This window comes from Bos indicus x Bos taurus, chromosome 6 (assembly GCF_003369695.1).
Source record: "Bos indicus x Bos taurus breed Angus x Brahman F1 hybrid chromosome 6, Bos_hybrid_MaternalHap_v2.0, whole genome shotgun sequence".
Taxonomy (NCBI): Eukaryota; Metazoa; Chordata; class Mammalia; order Artiodactyla; family Bovidae; genus Bos; species Bos indicus x Bos taurus.
This window is the reverse complement of record NC_040081.1, coordinates 6,079,732-6,104,026: the sequence shown is the minus strand read 5'-3', so window position 1 is coordinate 6,104,026 and position 24,295 is coordinate 6,079,732. Positions and strand designations below refer to the sequence as shown.

Genomic DNA, 24,295 nt, shown 5'->3' with positions numbered 1-24,295 from the left:
AAGAGTTCATTTACCTCATAGGCGTCTTTGATGTTCAAGGGCTCGCCAAAAGCGGCCACGTGTCCCACGATGCCTTTGTTCCACTCTAAGCGGATGCAGTTGTTTGAAGCTTCTTCCAGTGTTGAACCTTCTGCAACATCAAAGAGGCGGCTGATAAGAAACTTGTCGTTGGAGCTGTCCTCACAGACGAGGAATAAGGAGTAGCGGTCGGCGGAGATGAGTCCATGGATGTGCAAGAAAATTTTGTGACATAAGGCTGTGACATCCAAGTGACTAGAAATATCTTTCACTAATTCCAAGAGTCTCGAGCACTGGTCCCCTTCATCATTATCAAACCGTGGGGAGGTTAGAGGCATCTGTTCCTTCTTGTCTGAGTCAGAGAGGAAGCTCACAGTTCCCTCAGAATCCTTGATAACGATGGGTCTAAGCGGCCGATCAAATTCAGAGGCAGAGATCTTCCTGGTTGGTGTTCCAGGGACACTGCTCTCTGCACGGGGACTTGGCTGCAAGGGGCAAGAGCAGGATTCCGTGTGGCCCTTGATTCCTTCCTTGCACACAGGAATGGTGTGAACTCTCTCAGCAAACCATGCGTTGACCATTTCTCTGCAGAAAAGAACATGTAGGCACATCAAAGATTTGAGGAAGACAGGAGTGGATAAATAAGATGTGGTGCATATACACAATGGAATACTACTCAGCCATAAAAAAGGATGGATACAGAGTCACTTGCAGAGACGTGGATGGACTTACTGTCTGTCATACATAATGAAGTAAGTCAGAAAGAGACAAACAGATGTCCTACATTAAGACATATATATGGAATCGAGAAAAATGGCACTGATGGACCTATCTGCAGGGCAGGAACAGAGATGCAGATGTAGAAAGTGGACGGGTGGACGTGCAGGGGGTGAGCTGGGAGACTGGGACTGAGGAATGTGCCCGGCCGCGTGGAGAACAGACAGGTGCTGGGAACTTACTGCACAGCACAGGGAGCTCAGCTCGGTGCTCTGTGGTGACCTAGATGGGGCGGGGGGGTGGGGGGGTGGGGGGAGGATAAGGGAGGAGGTCCAAAAGAGAGAGGGGATGTGTGTGTACACATAGTTGATTCTCTTCATCACTGAGCAGAAATTAACACAACACCATAAAGCAACTATACCTCAATAAAAACAAAACAGAGTGAGTGTGTGTGTGTGTGTGTGTGTGTGTGTGTGGCGTGCCTGCTCTGTCATGGCTGACTCTTTGCTATCCCACAGACTGTAGCCTGCCAGGCTCCTCTGTCCATATACTTTTCCAGGCAAGAACACTGGACTGGGTTGCCATTTTCTACTCCAGAGGATCTTGCCAACCCAGGGATCGAACCAACATCTCTTTTGTCTCCTGCATTGGCAGGCAGGTTCTTTACCACTGTGCCACCTGGGAAGCTCCCTCCTTAAATGCTGTTACCCCTGAAAACTTCTAAAATCCTCTCATGGTTAACTGATGCAGTAACCATTTGTCATAGAAAATGAAAACATAACGGTCTATTTAAGACAGTTTATTTTGAAAAACTGAAAACAATTGTTTCACTGAACATTTTAATAAAAGATTAGCTCATATATACATATATTTTCAGATATCTGATTTATAATGCATCAGGTGTCAAGTTGGTTCCTCTCAAAATCAGTTTGAATTAAAGTAAAAGCCACTAAATTTGATGACAGTCTTCGGAAAACGCAGGCATGGAAATTTGCTATTTAAAACACACAACTTATTCTGAAATTAAATATTTAAAAAATTTTTTAAAATTATCTGAATTTGGCTAGGTAACATGCTTAATTTTAGACAGTTTTTATCTATACCACTATATATAGACTAGATTTAGGAAAGAAAATAGAAAAAAGAAACAATTTGATCTAGCATGTAGAAGAAAGATCGTAGACTTCCATTAATAACATCCTAATAATGCATGTCCAATAATCTAGAATAATCTTCTATTTACTCCTTGTATAAAGGAGGAAAACAAAAAATAGGCAATAACTAGTATAAAAATCCAAGAAAATTTAAATTATTTATGTTGTTTATGTGCCACTCCATGAAGAAACCTATCTGAGCTAAAGGTTTCATAGTCAGTATTTTTTTTTTTTAAGCTAAATATATCAGATCATACACATCCAAAAGACTGTTGTTCAGTTCAAATAAATCCTCTTGGGAAGCTGTAATCTGATGCCAACTGATGCCCCCATTACTTTAAACATTCTGGGAACTTTTGAAACTAACTTCTAAAAAAATTCAAAGTCATATAAGAACATTAGTTTTGCCTAAAAGCTAGATCTTGTTTTTCACTGAGCCTTGCTTTGAATAAGCAAATAAAACCACAAAAAGCCTAGAGTAATGGCTAACTTAATACATATCGTATGCAGACCTGATTTTTCTCCAAATACAGGCCTGATTTTTCTTCAAACTCAAAAATTCATTTTCAGAAGACAATAACTTGCAAGCACTGAGGATATTTAAAAGAACTGGCCTATAAGAGCAATGCAATCTCCATGCGGCAACGGTTTACTGGTTATTTTCATGAAAGAGCCAGGATGCAGACACTCTCCAATCCTTCTGGCTGCAGCAGAAATTGATAATACCTCTTCAGAGGGCAAGCAGGCAGAATCTAACAAGTTTTAAAATGCAAGTATCCTTTGTTCCAAAGATTTTACACACACGGCAAAAGAAGCATCAGTGTATTTATTTACTGTTTGTTATAGCAAAGATAAGAGCAAACTAATCCCATAAATAGAAGCCTGGCAAAATACATCATGGCATGTTTATAAATGGAACACTGTGCCTGTGCTAAGGTGCTTCATGTCCGACTTTGCAACACTATGGGCTGTAGCCCACCGGGCTTCTCTGGCCTTGGGATTCTCCAGGCAAGAACACTGGAGTGGGCTGTCACTCCCTCCTCCAGGGGATCTTTCCAACCCAGGGATCGAACCCGCATCTCTTCCATCTCCTGCATTGGCAGGCAGGTTCTTTACCATTAACGCCACCTGGGAAGCCCAAATAGAACATGAGGCAGATATTACAAGGTACTGATATGAATAATCAGCACAATCTATTAAGTGAAAACAAGATCCAGAAGGAGGAGAGAAGAGTTAATCATTTTTCTGGGTCTCCACTAAGTCTTTCACTTATAGAATGTTCCCTGAGTTATTTTATTTTGAACAATAATCTATTGTTTGGTAAATATATATTACCCTGAATTGACACCAATCTAGAATGAAATGGGTAAAAAAAAAATAACATAGATATTATCAGGATTATCTCATAATTCCAAGTGTTAGATACATTTTAAAGCTCTCTTTAAAAAGTACTTACTACATTACTCCAGTATATACCTACAGCACAGAATTTTTTTTTTTTTAATGTAATTGCCAAATATTTTGGAGAAGGCAATGGCACCCCACTCCAGTACTCTTGCCTGGAAAAATCCCATGGATGGAGGAGCCTGGTAGGCTGCAATCCATGTGATCGCTAAGAGTCGGACACGACTGAGAGACTTCACTTTCACTTTTTCACTTTCATGCATTGGAGAAGGAAATGGCAACCCACTCCAGTGTTCTTGCCTTGAGAATCCCAGGGACGGGGGAGCCTGGTGGACTGATGTCTATGGGGTCACACAGAGTCGGACACGACTGAAGTGACTTAGCAGCAGCAGCCAAATATTTTATAAATGCATACCGTGGCTTGGGACAAAATTTCTAGTCATAAGAATATACTCTGGTAACAGTGTATCTCAAAAACTTCTAGTTCTATAGAAATGAGGGGGACATACTTTGGGAAATGTTTATGTAACCTCCAAAATCACAAAGAAAGATTGTGCCAAAGACACTGACGTCAGATATGCATGTGAAAAATGTACAGGAAGCATTTGAATAAAATGTTTTGTAAAACATGAAACAGGAACACAGCAATATGTTTAAGCTAATCTAGTTTATGTGATTAAAAAATATGTATATGTAACTTAAAAACTTCTCAAATCAACATAAAAACAGGTATTTTAACTATGTCAGCTACAAACCTGAAACACAGCCTCATTTCCTATCTTCTCACTGAAAAATGGTGATCAACATTTTAATCACACCACCTACTTGACAACATCTAAACAGACACCTTCAAGTGGTGAAATCACGATTCCTAACGCCCCACCCTTCGTCTTGTTCCAATCTCACTCCCTGTCCATTTTCTTCATATCAATAAATAGCACCATCCCCAGTTCCTCAACTGCACATCTAGGAATTACTCTGAATTTGTTTCCTTCAACTCACATCCAATCTAGCAACCAAGTCCTGTCCAGCTGACTTCCAAAACCCTATAGTCCAATCTGCTGATTTCTATCTTCCCTGGTTCAAGCTGCGTCATCTCTCATCTTGGACTATGGCCACAGCCCTTAACTGGACTCTCTGAAATCATACTAGCCTCCTTCAACCCATTCTCCCCATGGCAGCTAGAGCAATCCTTGAAAAAGTAAGCCTTAACATCTTCTCACTGAATTGAGAATAAAACCCAAACTCTTCAATCCCCGACTGCAGTCCCTCCTGTCCACACAGGCCTCCCGTCCACACAGGCCTCCCTGACGCTCCTCAAGCACATCACACGTTGACTGCCCCCAGGCTGGAACGCTCTCCTCACCTGCATCTGGCAGGTCAAAGCTCCCTCCTCACCTGCACAGACAGGTCTTCCCTGCTCATTCCACCTCTCAAGGGACCCCAACACATTATGTTCCCCCCAACACGATCTGAATTCTTGTTGTTGCTCTTCAGTCGCCCAGTTGTGGGCGACCCCATGGACTGCAGCACGCCAGGCTTCCCTGTCCCCCGCCATCTCCCAGAGCTTGCCCAAGTTCACGTCCATCGCATCCTGATGCCGTCCAGCCATCTCATCCTCTGATGCCCTTGTCTCCTTCTGCCATTGATCTTTCCCAGCATCAGGAACTTTTCCAATGAGTCATCTGTTTGCATCAGGTAACCAAAATATTGGGAGCTTCAGCCTCAGCATCAGTCCTTTCAATGAATATTCAAGGTTGATCTCCCTTAAGACTGACTGGTTTGATCTCCTTGCAGTCCAAGGGACTTCCAGGAGTCTTCTCCAGCATCACAGTTCGAAGGCATCAATTCTTTGGCATTCTGCCTTTTTTACAGTTCAGCTCTCACAACTGTACATGACCAATGGGGAAGACCATGGCCTTGACTATACGGACCTTTGTTGGCAGAGTAATGTCTCTGCTTTTCAACACACTGTCTAGGTTTCTCACAGCTTTCCTGCCAAGAAGCCATCGTTTTCTGATTTCATGGCCGCACTCACGGTCTGCAGTGATTTTGGAGCCCAAGAAGAGGAAATCTGCCGCTACTTCCAACTTTCCCCCTTCTATTTGCCATGCAGTAATGGGGCCAGGTGCCATGATCTTGGCTTTTTTTTTTTTTTTTTAATATTTAGTCTTAAGCCGGCTCTTTCACTCTCCTCCTTCACCCTCATCAAGAGGCTCTTTAGTTCCTCTTCACTTTCTGCCATTAAGAGTGGTAATGAATTCTTACTATCATCTATTTTTTCTTGTTTATTAACCTGTTGGTTTACTGTCTGTTTCTTCCAAGGAGATGTAAATTTCATAATCATCTGTCTTGTAAACAACTGCATTCCTGTACTTAGAAAATGTCTGTCACATATTAATACTATGTCCCTGATAAATATCTGAGTGAAGTGAATGAATAAATAAATAAATGAAGCCTCCTAAACTAACTGCATTAAAAAGGACAACAGTCTTTTGAAAATTTGAATGCTTAGAAAATCAACATTATGTTTTAGCTATTAATGGTCACCACCCCTTGGATGTAAGCCTCATAACTGATCGTGGCTACTCTACCCTCATTTATCCCGTAGGGCCTGTTATACATCTTAAACAGAGCCAGTGCCCCCACATTCTTTGTTAGATATTTTGCACTATTATGTTTAATTTGTCTCACAGGTGTTGTATTTCTTGACACTTTCTTGGAGAAATGAACTCAGTATTAAATGACACAGGAAAAGTAGATCTGGTATATTCAGTCATTCAATCAACAATTTTTATTAACCACCAGTCATGGGAGGAAATGTTTTCTTAAGACCACATTATTGATTATCTGAGTCCCTGTAGATATATATGCCTGTGGAGGAAAATATAAGCTATCATAACATCAAAACAATTACTTATAAGCCAACCATAAATAATATTAAATCATCTCTTACACCTCTCTCCTTTCAGGCATCCCTTGACATTTTGCAGCACATGACCTACGTGGCTATGTGAAGTGAGCCTTCTTTCCTAAGACTAGTATTGATCATCTCCTGTTCTTTAACACTTTAAGCTCTACAAATACAAATCACTTGCAGATTGAAATGTAAACTTACATAAGATATAGAATTTCTAGAAGTAGAACAAAGTAATGTTGGAGACTATTCTAATATTACATAAGGCCACTGATAATTAAAGGGTAAGCCCAATTAAAAACCAGCTAACAAAATCAACAAGGATCATTAACACAACAAATACCTGAAGAGAGAATTCTGTTCAAATAAGTGCATTGTAGATTAAGAAAGGCTGCTGGAAAAACCGAAGATCTTTAAATGTTAATTTTTAAAAACTGTACTTGGGGAAAAAAATAACTCTATGATTTTGTTGCAAATGTCAAACAAGTAAAGTTATTTGCCAGAAACTGTCTACTTTAAATTTCCATTATAATTTAAATTTTATTAGATCTAAAATAAATTTACGTTCATAACCTGTGGTTCCATTTTTCAAAGTAAAGTTCCAATCAAAACCTTTTCACTGATACTTCTTCATTTTAACTGGATTCACTTAAGTGTCCTTTGCTCTAGACTGTATTTTTCTCATGAGTCCCTTGTGCACGCCAGGCACTGCGCTGCCACCAGGATACAGGAGTGAGCAGCCCAGACCTCTCCTCCCAAACTGAGACTTAGTGTGTCCAGAAGTTGCTTTATACACATACTGAATTTTGCTGTCATACGAAGTTATATGTCATTGCTTAGCCGCTAAAGTCGTCTCTGACTCTTTGAGACTCCATGGACTATAACCCGCCAGGCTCTTCTCTCCATGGGATTTTTCAGGCAAGAGTACTGATGTGGGTTTTGCATATAAATGAATAAAGATGGAAAGATGAACATGTCACATATGAGGGTAAATATACCAGATGGGATTTAAGAAACCTGATTGATAGCTCTGCCTGGGGCAAATCACTTCAATGGCTTGAGACAGGATCTCTACTTTCCCTTCTTTCTCTTCCTTGAGTCTATGAGATTTTGAAAAGTATGTCTATCAGAGATACTGGAAGAAAAAAGCACCATTTTATTTAAACCTGGTGAGGCAGGTATTAACAATCCTACTTTCTAAATGGCTGAACCAAACACACTCTGCTATCTGGTAGCAAAACTAGATATCAAATCTAGGTTTCCTATTCCAAGTCTTACAACCTATAAGAATATAGAAGTTCCCAGAACATCAATGTCTGTCATGAAGAAGACACTTCATAACATCCAGATGCAGTAGAAAGAGTAAAAAATCAAATTTAAACATATACGGTAGAGAAAGAACACGCTCGCTTGTAACAGCACATCCTCTAACTTAATTCTTTCCATCCAGACCACAAAAGGACGGCGCACTAAATCTCTGACGCAAAAACACTGTGTCAAGGGGCTCAGAACAAAAACTCTGAAGGACAGTGTCCTTAAAATAATCTGACTGAGTCTCATGCCTGTTTCTCTGAAAACAGGTCAGGGTCTATAAACCTAGAATGATGCACTGAAAAGAATGCACAGTAAATGTGTTCAAGATGAGAGTAATTCTCAGGGTTGCACTGCTGTTGTTGTTCACTCACTAAGTTCAGGACTGACTCTCTGCAACCCCGTGCACCGCAGCACACCAGGCTCCTCTGTCCTCCCTATCCCTGAGTTTGCTCAAATTCACATCCATTGAGTTGGTGGTGCCATCTAATCATCTCAGCCTCTGCTGCCCCCTTCTCCTCCTGTTCTCAATCTTTCCAGCATCAGGGTCTTTTTCAATGAGTCAGCTCTTCGCATCAGGTGGCCAAGGTACTGGAGCTTCAGCTTCAGCAGTATCCCTTCCGATGAATATTCAGGGTTGATTTCCTAACAGTTGATTAGTTTGATCTTCCTGCAGTTCGGGAGACTCTAAAAAGTCTTCTCCAGCACAATTCAAAAACATCAATTCTTTAGAGCTCAACCTTTTTTACGGTCCAACTCTCGCATCTGTACACGACTACTGGAAAAACCATAGCTTTGACTACATGGACTTTTGTCTCTGCTTTTTAATATGCCATCTAGGTTCAAAGGAGCAAGTGTCTTTTAATTTCATGGCTGCAGTCACTGTCCACTGTGATTTTGCTAGACTTTGCAAATAAAAATACTGGATACCAATTAAAGCTGAGTTTCAGATAAATAATGAATACAGTTTTAATATAAACAGTATCTAAAATTCAAATTATACTTAATTTATTTCAAATGACCATACTAGTCATTTGATATTCTGTTTTTCCCAACTGAAATTGTTGGCAGATAGACATCAAAGAAAAGGTAGGTCTGTGTAGCACATCAATGAGCTCTGTGCTATCAAACAACTAACTGTATCATTGAAAGAGCACAAAGGAGCCTGTGTATTATGGTAACTGAACTTTCAAAAGCTCTTAGATTAATAATTTGTGGCATAAAATTCTTCCTTACATCAAGCCTTTTCATTTTACTGTCCAAATCATACCATATATTTAGTAGAGGAAAAAAAAAACTGCAATCTACTTATATAAGGGAGGCTGACACATTGCTAAAAATTCTTGGGAAGCACTGAAAGGCTATGTTTTTAGTCATAAATCCCAAATTCCAATCTATACTTTAGCATTTGTACCAATGGGATTTGTAACCAATAGCAAACAATTTTCTTTTTCTGAGTTTCAATTTCATCCTGTATCCAGTAGGGGAAATACTGCCTGTTCTAACTTCTTCCTGACCTGCAAGGTGGTGACTATCTTCAGTTGAGTATAGAGTCAAGAATACTAAACTGGCCATCAGGAGATAATTCTACTGAACAATCACGACTTCTCTGGAGTTCATTTTCTCCTGAATACAAGTTCTTCTTTGTAAAAATGGGCAGCTCTCTGAATGGGTCAGGAAGACTCCCACAAGTGCTAACATTATCAGCAGACCAATAGGTGGTGATTCTTATTAGGTCAGTCAACTCTCGTCATCTCCTTTTGCCCCTCAGCTTCTTCTCTTTCTTCTTCTTTCACTCATCTCATGGGGCTGAAGTTCAAGTCAAATTAGAAAATGCACATGGAAGCATTTCAAAATCTCTTCCACCTACTTAAGATGCTGCCATCTCCTCCTAGACCCTTTCCAGTGGAGCCGCAGAGCTGGCATAAGGGCCAATGGTGTTTATTTCCTCATGACGTTCAACCAAGAGACTCAGAGAAAGTAAGGGGGAAGAACGGTCATGTTCCTGGTGGCACAGGCCCACAGGCTGAGTGGGTCTGAAATGATTTGGAAACAGCCTGTCTACACGCACCCTGACCATCTAGGTCCTTGTCCAAAGAAGATACTGCAGATTGTTATTTATTATAGAATCCCACTAAGCTTCCCCCTAAAAAGATGAGTTACATCATAACTCTACATAAATTGCATCCTAGCTGTCTGAGCAAAAAGAACGAAATGGATGCAAATTCCACAAAGGTATTTTACCCTCTGCTGGAGGGTCTAATAACTTAGAAACCCTACTTTCATGTATAAGCAACTCTTGGTTAACTGCCCTGCAAACAAAAACAGAACAACCATCTTGAAATCTTTGAGCTGATTTAACTTTTACTAGGCTGTTAATGAAAGACAACAGGCCCTGGATGCTAGAAATAGGCCACAGTCAAAGGAAATGCAATAAAAGTTAATGCCAAGAATTTATAATCAATGACAAGATCCTGATGTTTAACGTCCCATCCAAATCATTCCTTCTCTCCTCACCAAAACCTGTTTTATTATCCTCTAGTGAGTTATTTCCTTCCATGTTTTATTACACAAAACATTTCTTACCTCATAAATGAATTATATTATATGCCTCTTTTAAAATGGGTAAACATTCAGTTTTGTTCTTAAACTTTTACAATATGTCTTACAATAACTGGAGAAATCCTGCATGCGAGCTAACTCACTTCAGTCATGTCCGATTTTTTGGGATCCCATGGATTGTAGCTTGCCAGGCTCCTCGGTCCATGGAATTCTCCAGGCAAGAATACCGGAGTGGGTTACCATTTCCTTCTCCAGGGCATCTTCCTGACCCAGGGATCGAACCTGTGTCTCCTGCATTGGCAGGCAAGTTCTTTACCACTAGCACCACCAGGGAAGTGAGATGCAGAAACCCTGGAGGGTCCCAAAATCAGCGCTGGGAATTATTCCTCTCGGGTAACATAAATGTGAATACCATTTGTCATTTCGAACTTGAAACACAAGTTTGCACAGATGCTGCTCACGGCTCACCAAGGGACCCTTTCCCACAAGGCAGGTAAAGAGCAAGTAAAGAAGTGAAGAACCTCAAAAGAGCAAGTAAAGAACCCCCCAAATTGATATTAATTAGATGGCAGGAAATGAAGCCAACTGGAAGCTGATAAAAACCTGCTATGAGTTATCATAAATGTGACTTAGATTTTAAATCTCAAATCTTTTAAAACAATGAATCCAACCAGAAGTTTACTACCTTAATATTCTACTTTACTGAAGACCCTAGCAGCTCAAGAGTCTTGCCCATGCAATGATGATGTAATATAAAAATCAGTGTCAGGAGGAATAATCTTTAGCATATTTTAACCTCATGAGGCTTCCTTAGAGTGTTAATAGCATTGCATCCTTCAAGACAATGTGTCAGTGTGGGTGGAGTGCTCAACAAAACTGAGTTTATGTCTCAAAAGGCCAGGCAGCCAGGCTCCAGCAGCTGCTGCAGGAAAAGGCTGAGCACTGGCATTTCCAGTGTCAGGCACTTGGGGTCTTTAATAATATACAGAGGAATGGAATGAATACATTCACTTGTGAATGATCAAAAAACAAACCAGAAGGAAATCTGTGGGGCAGAAAGTCTAGGTGAATTGTCTTTTTTTTTTAATCATTGTAATAAAGAGTTTATCTCATCAAAATTACGCACGTGGCAGAAATAAAGTGCTATTTCATACTGCACAACCCATGTGTTCATATTTTTAAAGAAGATGAAAATTATTCTTAAAATTAGAGTCAAGGTAATGATTAAATTTAATGGTAACAAGCTAATAATATCTGTTTTTACGGGATATTTAAATAGCTTTAAGTTTTGTATATCACCTATACTTCATCTCACACTTTTCAAAAATTTTTTAAATTGATTAGTAATATTCACTAAAAACCCTGGAGGAGGAAATGGCAACCCACTTCAGTATTTTTGCCTGGGAAATCCCATGGACAGAGGATTCTGGTGGGCTGCAGTCCATGAGGTCGCAGAGAGTCAGACACGGCTGAGCACACAGGCACATTCATTTAAAAAAAAACCAGAAAGTCACTATATGATGGCACATACTCTGTTAAGGATGAAAACTTTCCCCTTTTGCAATTTCTCATTTTCACTCAATATTACTACCTATCACAGAAAGGAAAACGACAGTTTATAATTATTATAACTAATATAATTTTCCATTAATCTAATTAGATCAGTTTTTTCCAAATGCCTATAATCTAGAAGTATTAAATAGGATATGCAAAACACTGCATAGTGAAATACAAGCTCTCACATGGCATTGCAAATATGATTAGCAAAAGGGACACACACACACAAAGTAGCTCCATCCAATAATAACTTTACTTTCTACCAAAGTTGAACTGCTCACTCAGGTTACAAAACGAATCTGAAAAAGACAGGAATACCTTCAAATACATATTCAGTATTCCAGATGCTTTGAAAGGGAAAAATAATTAAAATACCTTGCCTAGGTTTTAAAGAAAATTTCTTGGCATCAAGAAAAGGAAACAATTTACAAAGCAGTGTAAAATTCTAATGTAAACATAATAATTCTCATGAGCTAAAAATATAATTAGATGAAACCTACTTGTAGAGCAACTAGCTTAATGTGTTTTGTACTCTTGCCTAAAATAATGTACCAGAGGATAAAAATTCTTTGAAAATATACTGCACGTAGGGTATCCATAGCCTAATACTAAGAATATAATTGTTAACAGTCTAATACCTACATTTTCAGCCATTCTATTTTATCACTAGAGAGTTCCCACTTTTTATGCTTTAAAATCATATATGGAAACAAAACCGACTTGGGCAAGGTCTCTAGGCAGCTCATTTAGTGACGTGCTTGCACATTAGAGGCACCAGCAGGAACCTCAGCCTCTTCCTGAGTTAAATTTCTCATGATATTAAATCTCTGAGTCTTTCCTTTGTTTCCATTAATACTGACCCTGAACTTCAGTAGAGAATGAAGGGCCCCAGGTGGGACAGACTTAGGCTTCAACCGGAGTCGCTTCTAAGATTTATGCGGTCTATAAAATGAAGATAAGGGTATTAATCCTCATAGGCTTCTTAAGAAAATTAAGAAAAATGACACCTATAAAGTGATTGCACAGAGTCTGGTACTAAAGGTTTAAAATATTACAGTTACTGTTTTTAAGTTAATCAAACATTAACTGGAGGATATTTTCAAAGGCAATTAAATTTTTTATAAAAATAAAAAGAATGTATTCATGGATTTTTACAGAATAACTAGATGTTAGCCATTTGTCTTCCAAGCTCCTAGTTTAAAAGCACTAATTTCTCTACAAAAACACTTGTGCAAAACAAAAAAGGTGTTCTAATGTCTGCAGTTTCTCAAATTAGAATTGAAAAAACATGGACTCCTTAGACCAATAACTACTTATGTATGACATAATTTTCTAAATAATACATAAAGAATAAGAGCTGATCATTTAGCTGAGAAAAATCACTGTGAGAGCATAATTTTTTTTCTATTACTACTCAGAACTTAATCGCTAAAAAATAAGTTATAGAATTTGGAGGATGATGTGGTTTCTAAATACCAAAGATATAATAAAACTGTTTAACAATTGTGATAAAATATACAACTAACTGCCTATGGTAAAAACCTTAACAATATTTCATAAAAACCATAATTTTAAACTGGGGAATGGTTTCAATACTTGATAAAAACAATGCTTTAACATTTGCTACAGGAGATTTAGGGATTAAAGTCGGTCCATTTTAGTTCCTACCCAAGGGGGCTTACTTGGGGGAATTCTGTAAGTAGGTTGATACTTGAGCCTCATGGATGTTACCCTCGTGTGGTATAACATTTGGGGAGATTTGCAGGGCGCCTCAAATAAAACAGAACAAAAAGCTGCAGGCCCTGAATGATCCATAAAACACAATGCAGGGACACGTTTTTAAGGCCACTGTTAAAACATCACCCCTTTCTCTTTCTTTCCAGTGCTTTTTCCATCTTCATGTGAATTAACTAATTAAAACTAGAATCAAAAAGAGTGTACTAATTTCCTGTCAAAGGATGGTTGATAACATATGGAAATGGGCTAAAATCATCTGTAGGAAAAACACACAATAACTCACATAAAATAGAACAGATATTTCTCCTGCTCCTGGACCCTAATTTTACAGTCTCAGTCGCCATGTTTGGACACTTTGACCCAGATCCACCACTCTCACTTGGAAAATACTTAAAGAAGGAAACTTCAAATTTGAGAAGTTGACACTCTGCTCTTCTGGTGAGAATCAAGAATGCTTAGAGATGGAAGAGAATTTTAAACTCATTTATAAATCTCTCTGCCTTGATTTCTCACCACTCCCATCTCACATAAAGCCAAGGTCTATTAACCTGGGCCAGTTACCAAGCTGGGGACACAGACGGGAGGTCTGAACTCTCATTCCGATTCCCTTTCCAGTACCTTACACAGTCTTCAGAAGGTTCTGTTCAAACCATTAATAAAAATTCACTTTAAAAATGAGGACACAAAGTCTATTAAATCCCTATTCTGTTGTTCTAATTTCCATGTATCAGAATAGGGGGATGACTCCCCAAACTTGCAATTATAATTAAACCACTGATGATTTCCAACATAAAATAAATTGTAACCTACTGAAAATCACTCTAAAAAAAAAGATTTTAAAATATGCATTATTTCCTTTAAATTTCTTAAGAACACCAGAAGTAATGTTATTATTAATATTTTACAGAGAAAGCAAATAAAGTACCTAAAGGTCATACTCTTAAGAAAGATGTAGTTTGGGAGTTGAAGCTTAAATCTGTCCTAGCTGGGGCCTTCAACCATCGTAAACTGAAATAAATTTTAAAGGGCTCAGAACAGTGGTTCCCAACCAAGTACTGGTGCCAGACTTTGGGGGGCATTTGGAAATGTGTGTCAAAACAATCGGGGTGCTCCTGACATTTAGTGGCTGAGCCTAGGGATGTTAAACATCCTGCAAGATGCTGAGCAGCTTCTCACAACAAAATGTATCACTACCAAAGGCCAAACAGCGTTCCCTTTAAGAAGCAATGGTTTATTGTAACGGAAAAGAATCTGAAAAAAGAACATATATATAAAATATACATACTATACATATATATAAAACTGATACATATATAACTGAATCACTTTGCTGTAAACCTGAAACTCACACAATATTCCTAAATCAACTATACTTCAATTAAAAAAGAAGAAAAAAAGCAAGGGTTAATAAGAATAAAAGATTACCATACTATAACAGGGTATTCAATGAAACAGGAGAGATCTGAGACACCTCCAAGTGATTCCTACAATAACCTCTACTCTGATGTTACACTGAGTAATTCCCTTGCTTCTGGCATGGATTAGAAACAAACGCTGCCTAAAGTTATTTAACATTCCCAAGTCTTCTCCAGCTATGAAAACATCTCAGAAGCTTACTGGGACCAAATATAAATCAAATGCATAACCATTTCATATGGTTTTACATTCAAATTTGACCAAGAGTTGGAAGAGACATGATTTGCAATTTTCCATGCATTCATAATCACATGTATGAAAAATGTTCCTTAAAGAAGTATCTATTTACATTTAAAAGAAAATCTAATAACCAAAATCTATGCTGTAAATATGTAAGTCAATTTGTTTTGCAGCTTAGACATGGAGAAAAGATTAGACTAGATTGGCATGTCTCAATCTGAAGTATGAGAAGCCCTCAGAGTCTGAGGCAAGTATGTTTTGAAGATCTGTAGTAGGCTCAGATGGTAAAGAACCAGCTTGCAGTGCAGGAGACCTGTGTTCATTCCCTGTGTTGGGAAGATCCCCAGGAGGAGGGCACAGCAATCTACTCCAGTATTCTTGCCTGGAGAATCCCATGGACAGAGAAGCCTGGTGGGCTACAGTCCACGGGGTCACAGAGAGCTGGACACAACTGAGTGACTAACACGCACACACACACTGTTTCAATGGAAATGCTGCAATTCTGTTTTCACACTCATGACAATACCAACAACAAAGACAGACAAAGACGTATACTTTAAACTACTGGGATGACTACCTTATAACCAACTACTATCCTGCAATTTTAGGAGTCAAGTTATATTTGTGTTTACAGTCACACTGCAGCCCAGTGGTTCTGGGATAACGAGAAAATAAAAGAGGTAGATTTAATATGCAAATATGCTTTCAAGCCAAGTAAAACCAAAAGCTGGTGTACTGTGCTATAGGACTAATAGTTTCATGACTGTTCAGAGAGACCCAGTGGGAAAAATGAAACATCACAGGCAACTGTAGCAAAGGCAAGATGGCCTCAGCAGATCCCAGCATTATATTGCAATTAGGGCCACATTCACTCCGCAAGGATGATTTAATGAGTGTTGTCAATTTGCATTTGGCTAGAGTTTTATCATTTTATTCATAATCAACTTATACATTTATTTTGGTATTGCAGTTGCACAAATGCTATAGCTATGATTAAATTATACCTACTCTTAAGAATTCCACATTTAACTAGCATTAAAATAAGAGAAAGTCAATACTAGGTACAGCAGATAGCTGGCACTTCTGGGTGCACTCACATCACTTTCGTTTGGGAACTTCTCCTCCCCCACTGACACATCATACTATGGGTCACTGCCCCAACGAAGTAAGGAGACAAACCTATTCTTCCAGAAATAAAGGTTGGTCCAGAGCAGGCAAATTATGCAAGTAAGGCCAAAATAATTCTGAGAGGACTGACATGGATAAGAAGGTATTTCTCAAACATCAAAAGTTTAAGACCCACATAAACTTGCCAAGAAAAATGTTCCAGCACATGAAGAAAGCCTGCTGGAGACTAAAACCAATATAGCATAGCATCAAAAGGATGGCTGGACAAATGGATGGATGGTGGGATGAATGGATGGTGAGATGGATGGAGGGAAGAAAGAGGGAAAGACAGATTGATTAGATATTTATACAGGCCAAAAAGAAAAAAAAATACTGACATGATGATGTCATTACACTGAATTTCACATCCAAACCAATCCCCAAGAATGTCAATTTTGTATGAGTTCAACATGAATTTCTGTCATTTGTGACCGAAAGTTTTTTAACTAAAATAATGGAGGTCAATAAGAATGTCTTTCTTTAACAGGGGAAGGTAACTTAAATTTGAGAAACACTTTATTACATGATCTCCAGCTCTATAAAGTTCAAAGATCCTGTGTGTGTTTTAAATATTTCACCAGCTTAAAAAAAAAATTAGGATCTTTTCTTATAACCTCAGCACGCTTATGCAACAGAAAGTAGAAGTGAATACTTTTTTCATGATTATTACCAGTGATATTATATCAGATAGGAGACTCTTCTCTCTCAAGTTTAGATGTAATAAAATTAGTCCGAAAAGACAGTTTGAAAAAGTTAATCTTACTTTATGATTCAGAATCAAGGAAACAGTTTCAAAGAACACAGAAGCTAACAATGGCACCTAAGACTTTAAAAAGCAAGTTCACTACAAACTACAAATGGGGCATATATATACACACATATACACACACACATCCATATATACATTGAGTTGGAAAAGTTTGCTTTTTTCCATAACATCTTCGGGAAAAAACAAAGGAAACTTCCTGTCCTACCAATAAAAGGCTTTTAGAAGCTTTTAAGAATATTTATCAGAATGATACTTATAAACTTAACACTCAGTTTGCTTTACCTACCTGATATTTAGTTGGCAATACATATAAATCCCTGCCAGTTAGAGAAAATGAATAAAGCACTTACACCATGAAAAAAAAAAAGATTCAAAATAAAATGAGAATACCAAGTCAGTAAGTAAGATTACAGAGCTAAGTATCAAGTGAATGACTCATACGGAAAAGTTTCTTCAGTTTTTATTCTTAGGTTGTAATTCACAGGTACTTTTTTTTTTTTTTAACTGAACCTGATTTAACAGATATTTCCAAGGCCACGTCAATCAGCCACATCAATTGGTCAACTAAATCTGTATCTGTCCAGCTAAACTAATCTCATAGGAAGTCCTGCATAGTCAGTAGCTACTCTGCATTCAAAATTCAATCATTTTTCAACCCTTCACTATCAATCAACTCAGTGATTTATTTAATTACTCTGCTGCTGCTGCTGCTGCTAAGTCGCTTCAGTCGTGTCCGACCCTGTGCGACCCCATAGACGGCAGCCCACCAGGCTCCCCCGTCCCTGGGATTCTCCAGGCAAGAACACTGGAGTGGGTTGCCATTTCCTCCTCCAATGCATGAAAGTGAAAAGTGAAAGTGAAGTCGCTCAGTCCTGTCTGACTCTTAGCGACCCCATGGACTGCAGCCCACCAGGCCCCTCCATCCATGGGATTTTCCAGGCAAGAGTACTGGAGTGGGGTGCCATTGCCTTCTCCGCAGTCCTTACCAAAGGCTTTTATCCTAAGAAGAGCCTTTATCCTACACTTAGCCCTGAAAACAAGGAAAGAAAACAACTCAATACAACAGTTACAGGTTTACCAAACTGTTAGTTTGAAAAATATTTGGGGGACAAACTAATAAACACCAAGCAGTTTTCCCCAGCCATGTTAAGTAGGAAAGAACTTTCTCCCAACCATTATTAAAATGTATTATGAAGTTCAAGCAGTTTAAAGTTAAATCATGTCTTCAAATCTAGAGGAAGCGAAGCATCTTGGTAAGACATACTCTCTGTAATCAGCTAAGGGTGAAGGTACAAACTCTACCCATACAACTTGAAAACACCTTCAAATATTTTTAAAGAAATGATATCAGAGACAAGACTCAAGTCACTGCTTCAGGTGGAACTATCTAAATAGGAGATTCTGTTGCACGACATAATCAAAACGCTAAAAGTTGTTCATCTTCAGGGACTGAAGATGACTTCATGAAAATATTAGCAATTTCTATAGATCTTTAGATCACAAAGATAAGTCCTTTAGGACTTCCCTGGTGGCTCAGACAGTAAAGCGTCTGTCTACAATGCGGGAGACCGGGGTTTGATCCCTGGGTCAGGAAGATCCCCTGGAGAAGGAAATGGCAATCCACTCCAGTACTACTGCCTGGAAAATCCCATGGACAGAGGAGCCTGATAGGTTACAGTCCATGGGATCACAAAGAGTCGGACTTCACTGAGGGACTTCATTTTCACTTTAGATCACAAACTGAAAAAAAAGTTAATGAAATGCATTACAAGCCTAAGTATTATATTAATATTAAACAAATATATTTATTTTGAGATATTTATGACTAACTGCCACTGCATTGGGTTCTACCACAGTTTTAGGAATCATGATCTTGTACTGGGGGCTTTAAAAATGGAACTAAATAGAAAACCTTGAGAACATTAGTGACAGAACTGTGATGAGAAGCATCATTTCAGGGGCTCCTGCGGATTCTTCCAGATTCAATCACATCCAAATTCAATCCACATGAGAACGTTTAGGGCACTAAAAAGTGCCTTAGAGCTGGCTATAAGGACCCTGGTTATAAGCAATACAAGGATAAAAGGACATTATCACACCAGAATTACCATAATAAAAATATTAGAAATAATATCAAAGCCCGACTAAGTCAATACCCACAGGATTTTATTGTCTTCAACCTTAATGATTACTTAACAAAATGTTCAATAAAATGTTTGTCTGAAAATTGTGAAAAGGTTATATTCCTATATGATATAGAAATAATCATTTTAAAGAGTGAATAGCAATATTTATTTTACACCCATCATCTGACTTTAAGAAAAATATTTTGCCAATAATAATTACAGTTTCAAGAGATGAAAAAATAATATTAAAAACAAACAAGAAAGAATCCTGAACAGTGAACCTGGAACACCAACTAATTCACCACAGCTTTGCAGCGTTAAATAAAAAGTCTATCATAGAAAACTGTATGGGAGCGTAAAACTGCTGTTTCTGGACTTTGATCCAAGAAGTCATAAAAAGTTACCCTCATTTAATATCTCCTCTTTCCAGTATGTGCCAAATATTCTGCTTTTGTCTAGTACAAAACAAAGCACTAAAAAGTCAATCATATTACCTCCTCAATACTAAATAACATAAAACCCTGCCCACAATCACGGAGGCGGTAAGTAACTATTGAAAGGTAAATTATTCTAATATGCTGTCAAGAATAACAACAGCTGTTAAAGTGGCATTAGCACCAGAAAGGCTTCATCTGCAAAGGCGGGAGCACGTAAGCCCTTAATGAACATGGTATCTCAAACCTGTAGGACTGCAAAGTTTTCTACAACAGCAAGGGTGGGAGTTTTCCATAGGTTTTAGTTTCTAGTCGCAAACTAATTTTTATGCCAATAGATTATGTGATGAATTGTTCAACTGACGCTCTCAAATTCACTTAACCAGGTTTTGATTGCTAAAAACCATTTATTTGTGTGCTGCACGCTCTGGCTTTTAAGGAGGTGTTTAGCTCTGTATTGAAAGATATTATGGAAAACAATGTAATATAGCAGCAATAATTGCTTTCCAGGTCAATCAAAATTCACAGGTGTTTAAACGAGAGTTTAGGAGTGCCAGAACCTTCCTTCTATTCAATGACTACTATTGGGTGCAGACCATTCAGTCTGGGAAGAGAACAGAGACGCATACATAAATGTCAAACAATTAAATCAAATAAGGAGGAAATAGTTCTACCAATAAGCCTGTCTACAGATGCAGATAGCCAATCTAAGTAAATCCAAATTTATTTTAAATAAATAAACACGCAAACTGCCCCTACAGAACTATTCTATTTCACAAGTTTCCTGAATTACAACAGTATTCATTTTATACATACAAAATTTGAGAAAGGAGGGGAGCAAAGTAACACGAGCTTCTTGTTACACACACACACACACACACACAACTTAGCTGTACAGTTAGTGTCTGCAGTAAGATTTTACCACAACCGTGTGAATCACACGGTGTTCAGCAGGTTGGCATTTTTATGTCCACCCTCTCATTCTTAAAATTTTAAGTCTCCAGTTAACGCTATCAAATATAAGCCCAAAATGGAATATTGTTTCTAGAAAAAATTATGGCTACACACAAGACTCAGATTATATTCTTCACACTGACAACTTCCAGCACTTTGTAATTCCTAAAACTGAGGGCCTGCACTATTCTTGAATATCTTCACTTTCGTTTTCCAACTTCTACTCAACATAAACTCTTCTCTCAAGATTATACACACACACACACACACATATCACAGAAAGTGTTCAGCCTACTCTCAACATCAACTGTAATATAAAAACTCCAGATGATCTAAATTTTACGCTAAGAAGTGTAATTTTGAGAATTGAGATTTTAATCCTATGCTACTTCGGAGAAAAAAAAATGTGAAAAGAAATGTAACTTAATTCATTTATTAGGAAAAAAATATTACTCTTCAAGTTTTGGCAGATTCTCAAAGTGAAGTGTTCTTATGTATGAGTTAAAAGCTACCGCCAAACACCCCAAAGTTTGTGTTTTTAAAGGGAGAGGAGAGAAAACAAAGAAAAGGATATCAACGCTGATTTTTAAATAAATAATTTCGTTCGTTCTTAATAATATGCCTAAGGCACATCTCTAAAGAACATCCCCCTACCCACTTAAAAGATCAGCCCAGTTCTCCTGCCCAGTCTCTTAAGGGCTGTAATTCATTAAGGGTGGAAGTGTGCAAACAGTGAAAGGAATCCGGGGACAGACGGCCTCGGAGGAGGCGACCTCTAGAAACTGTTGGCCTCCAGCAATGGATCATTCCAGGCCTAGAGGGGCTTGGTGCTCACCCCGAACGCGCAGAAAAGTGCCCTTCGGAAAGAAACCACTTTTATTCAGGGTTTATCCTCTGGTCACTCCAGATTAAATATTGTGATAGAAGACGAAAGCGACGGAGAAGAGGATTTTAAAAGGAAGGCGGAATAATTAAACAGAAGAGATAAGGTTTGTCCCCAAACCTTCACCTCTGTGAAAAACCCCCGAAGTCATCAAACCGATAGCAACCCTGAACGTTCGCTGGGAGAAACGGGAGTTAAAAAGACTCAACTAAGATTTCAAAAATATTACATCTGCAGGAATGTAAAGGAAGACAAAACTGTCAAAGAACGCGTTTTCAATAAAGCATCTCCCAGCCAGTGTGACCCGGGTGCCACCACCCAGCACAGCACCCGGCCCCACCGCGCCCCCCGGGAAAAGTGGGAAAGACGGGGGCAGTGCTGAAGTACCTTGTTTTGTCTCCAAAAGGCAACATAGCAAACGTGGGAAGTTGGAGGTGCACACCAGGCGGCCTCGGCGGACCCTGGACTGCAGGAGGCGTCGGGGGCGACGACTCGCCCAGGTGAGGCGAGTCGCTCGAAGCCGGCTTCCCTACGGTCCCCGCCGTCGCGCCGCCGCCCGCCGCCGCCCGCTCGCCCCGCGCCGCGCCGCCCCCTGGCGGGGAGCGCCAGGCCGGACCGCGGCCGTGCGCCGGCGGGTGGGAGCCCGGCGGCCAGCCCCGGCCGGCTCCTCCACCATCACCGCCCCGCGCGCGCCTCCCTCCCGCCCGAGGCGGCCAGCTCCTGCTGCCCGAAGGCCGCTGCCCCGAGCCGGCGACGGCGAAGTCCGGGCCCCTTCCCCAAAGGAGTGCGCCTGGGAGTCAGCCCGCGTCCGCGCGCAGCAGCCTCGCCCTCGCTGCGGCTTCGCATCAACTCTCCGGCTTCCGGGCACCCGCCCGCCTCCCACTCTTCGTTCCACCCTCCTAGCCCCTCGGCTTCAGCCTGGATGCCTCTCCAATTCTCCCGCGGGCGTTTCCCACGCGCGCCTCGACTGTCCGCTGCGCAGCCTCCTCCCCAAGCACAGGCTCCCTCCTTCCCACCCTCCGCAGCAGCCGGCCCGGCGCTTGGCTCCGGACCAGGAAGACTGGCCTCCGGGGTGGCCTCGGGCCGCGCGGGACCTGCCACCCCCCGGGGTCAGCTCTCCGCCGTCCTTTGTGTGCGCGCCGCCAGCCCCTCCGCGGAGCGCCTTCCACGCCGCCGCCTTGCGCGCAGACGCGAAGGAAAGGAAGAGCGCGGGACAACCAGGGGACTGGAAGCGGGGCAAAAGACGAAAGCACTCACTCTGGGAAGGTTCCGGCATGGTGCTGCCTTTGGGCTGCTTCTCGGTCTCGCCACTACCCCGGCTTCCCCGCCCCGCCAGGGCCGGGGCAAAGGGGGACGGGGGAGGAGCGGAGCCACGGGGACCGCGTTGGAAATGGTGCTTCCGGAGCTGCAGGGAAGGGGGTCAAAAACTGTTTTGGTTTCGCTAAGGAGATTTAGGGGAACCCGGAGGCTAGAGAAAGGCCCGTGAGAGCAAATATATGGAAATAATCTTGCTCCCAGGGAGTACCAGGGCTGCCGGCGTGTGGAGGGGGTGGGGGTGGGGGTTCGGCACATACATTTTTGGATTTGAACTTTTGTGAGCAAGTTGGATCGGATCCGACGCTTGGGTTTTTCGACTGTACTCGCCTTAAAAGTCGAGGTCTCTACACCGTAAGATCATGGCCCAACTTCAAAAGCAAAGGGCCTGAGAGTGGAGACTGTTTAATGCTTAAAGAAGGGGAAAATTCAATAGAGGAGAGAGAGAAACCCCAGGTCACGCTCCATGCCCCGGCCGGGTCTTCCGTGGCTCCTCTTCTTACCTGGTGCCTTTCCTAACAAAGTAAGAGAAGGTAAAGTCCCAGTGATCGTCCAGCCACGCTTCGACCGAGTCCTGGTCCCATTGCTGTTGCGGCCGCGCGGAGCCGGGGCCGGCCCTCTCCATGATCAGCGCGGCGTGTCTCTGCGGTCAGCTGGTGCTGGTTTTCCACTCCAGCTGGGGTCCCTCCCTCCGAGGAGCAGAACTCGCCTCGAGACCCTCCCCCTTCGCCCTGCTTCAGTCGGGCCGGCTTTCGGCGGAGCTGCTCAGTCGCCGGGCCAGCCTCCTGCCGCGCCCCGCCTCTCCAGGTCCTCACCGTTTCCAGGTGCGGCGGGCGGGGGGTGGGGGTGCCGCAGCCCTGCGCCTTCCCCGGGGTCTGTCTGAGACTGGCTCTGGAAGTCTCTCTAGTCTCTAGATTCCGGGGCGGCCGGGGCGGCGACTGGCGAGCTCTCCGGAAGCCTAGTGGCCAGGACTAGAAAGGAGGCCGGGCGGCCGCTGGGGTGCGCTGCATGCCAAGCCGGCTCCGGAGGAGCGCGCAAAGGTGACGGTGGATGTGTTCGCTGAGCGTCCCTCTCTAGGCAAGGGAAGGTCACGCTGTGGAGACCCAGCCCAAACCCAGAGGGCTGTAGCTGGGGAAATTTTCGCCCGAAAATGAGAGGTGCTGGTAGCCGGTAGCTGGTAGCGCTCTTCTCTCCGGGCCTGGGAGAACAATGAGTGTCCTGCCTCACTTTCCGCCAGATCAGCGCGTGGGTCTGGGAGGAGCTGGGACCCATCTCCCACGAAGCCCTGACGGCGCAACGGCTCAGGGCGCCCCAGCCAAGGACCACATCTGGGGTGACGAGATCCGGGACGTGAGTCACCAAAATAGATTGAACAGTCCTGGTGGGTAACTTCTAACAGAGCCATTCCTGTGATTAACGTTAATAACCATAGTAAGTATAAATTAACTGCCTTCAAGATAAAGGTAAATTGAGATACAATAATCACCATGGTTTGTGTATGAAATCACAAATCTCCATACAAGTAGGTTAACTTGATCTATGGGCAGTCCCCAGGTACCGTGCAGAGCAGCCAGTTAGCCCAGTTTTTAATTCGTCATTTATATTGAACTGGAAT

At 41.2% G+C, this 24,295-nt stretch overlaps 1 protein-coding gene across 3 annotated transcripts in view; it reads right to left on the bottom strand.

Annotated features, from left to right (window-relative positions):
* PDE5A (phosphodiesterase 5A) overlaps nucleotides 1-23,563 on the bottom strand; it is a 148,722-nt gene extending 125,159 nt beyond the window's left edge. Inside the window, exons 1-2 of one of the 3 annotated variants that reach the window (XM_027543723.1) lie at nucleotides 23,184-23,563; nucleotides 15-603 (exon numbers count right to left, since the gene is read on the bottom strand). In XM_027543723.1, the coding sequence (XP_027399524.1) occupies nucleotides 15-603; nucleotides 23,184-23,305 (711 nt within the window). In that variant the 5' untranslated portion in view covers nucleotides 23,306-23,563. Of the gene's footprint in view, nucleotides 1-14; nucleotides 604-21,753; nucleotides 21,862-22,623; nucleotides 22,841-23,183 lie in introns of those variants that run through there. The other 2 variants (XM_027543725.1, XM_027543724.1) reach the window with 2 other exon arrangements.
* Between the last annotated feature and the right edge of the window lie 732 nt (nucleotides 23,564-24,295).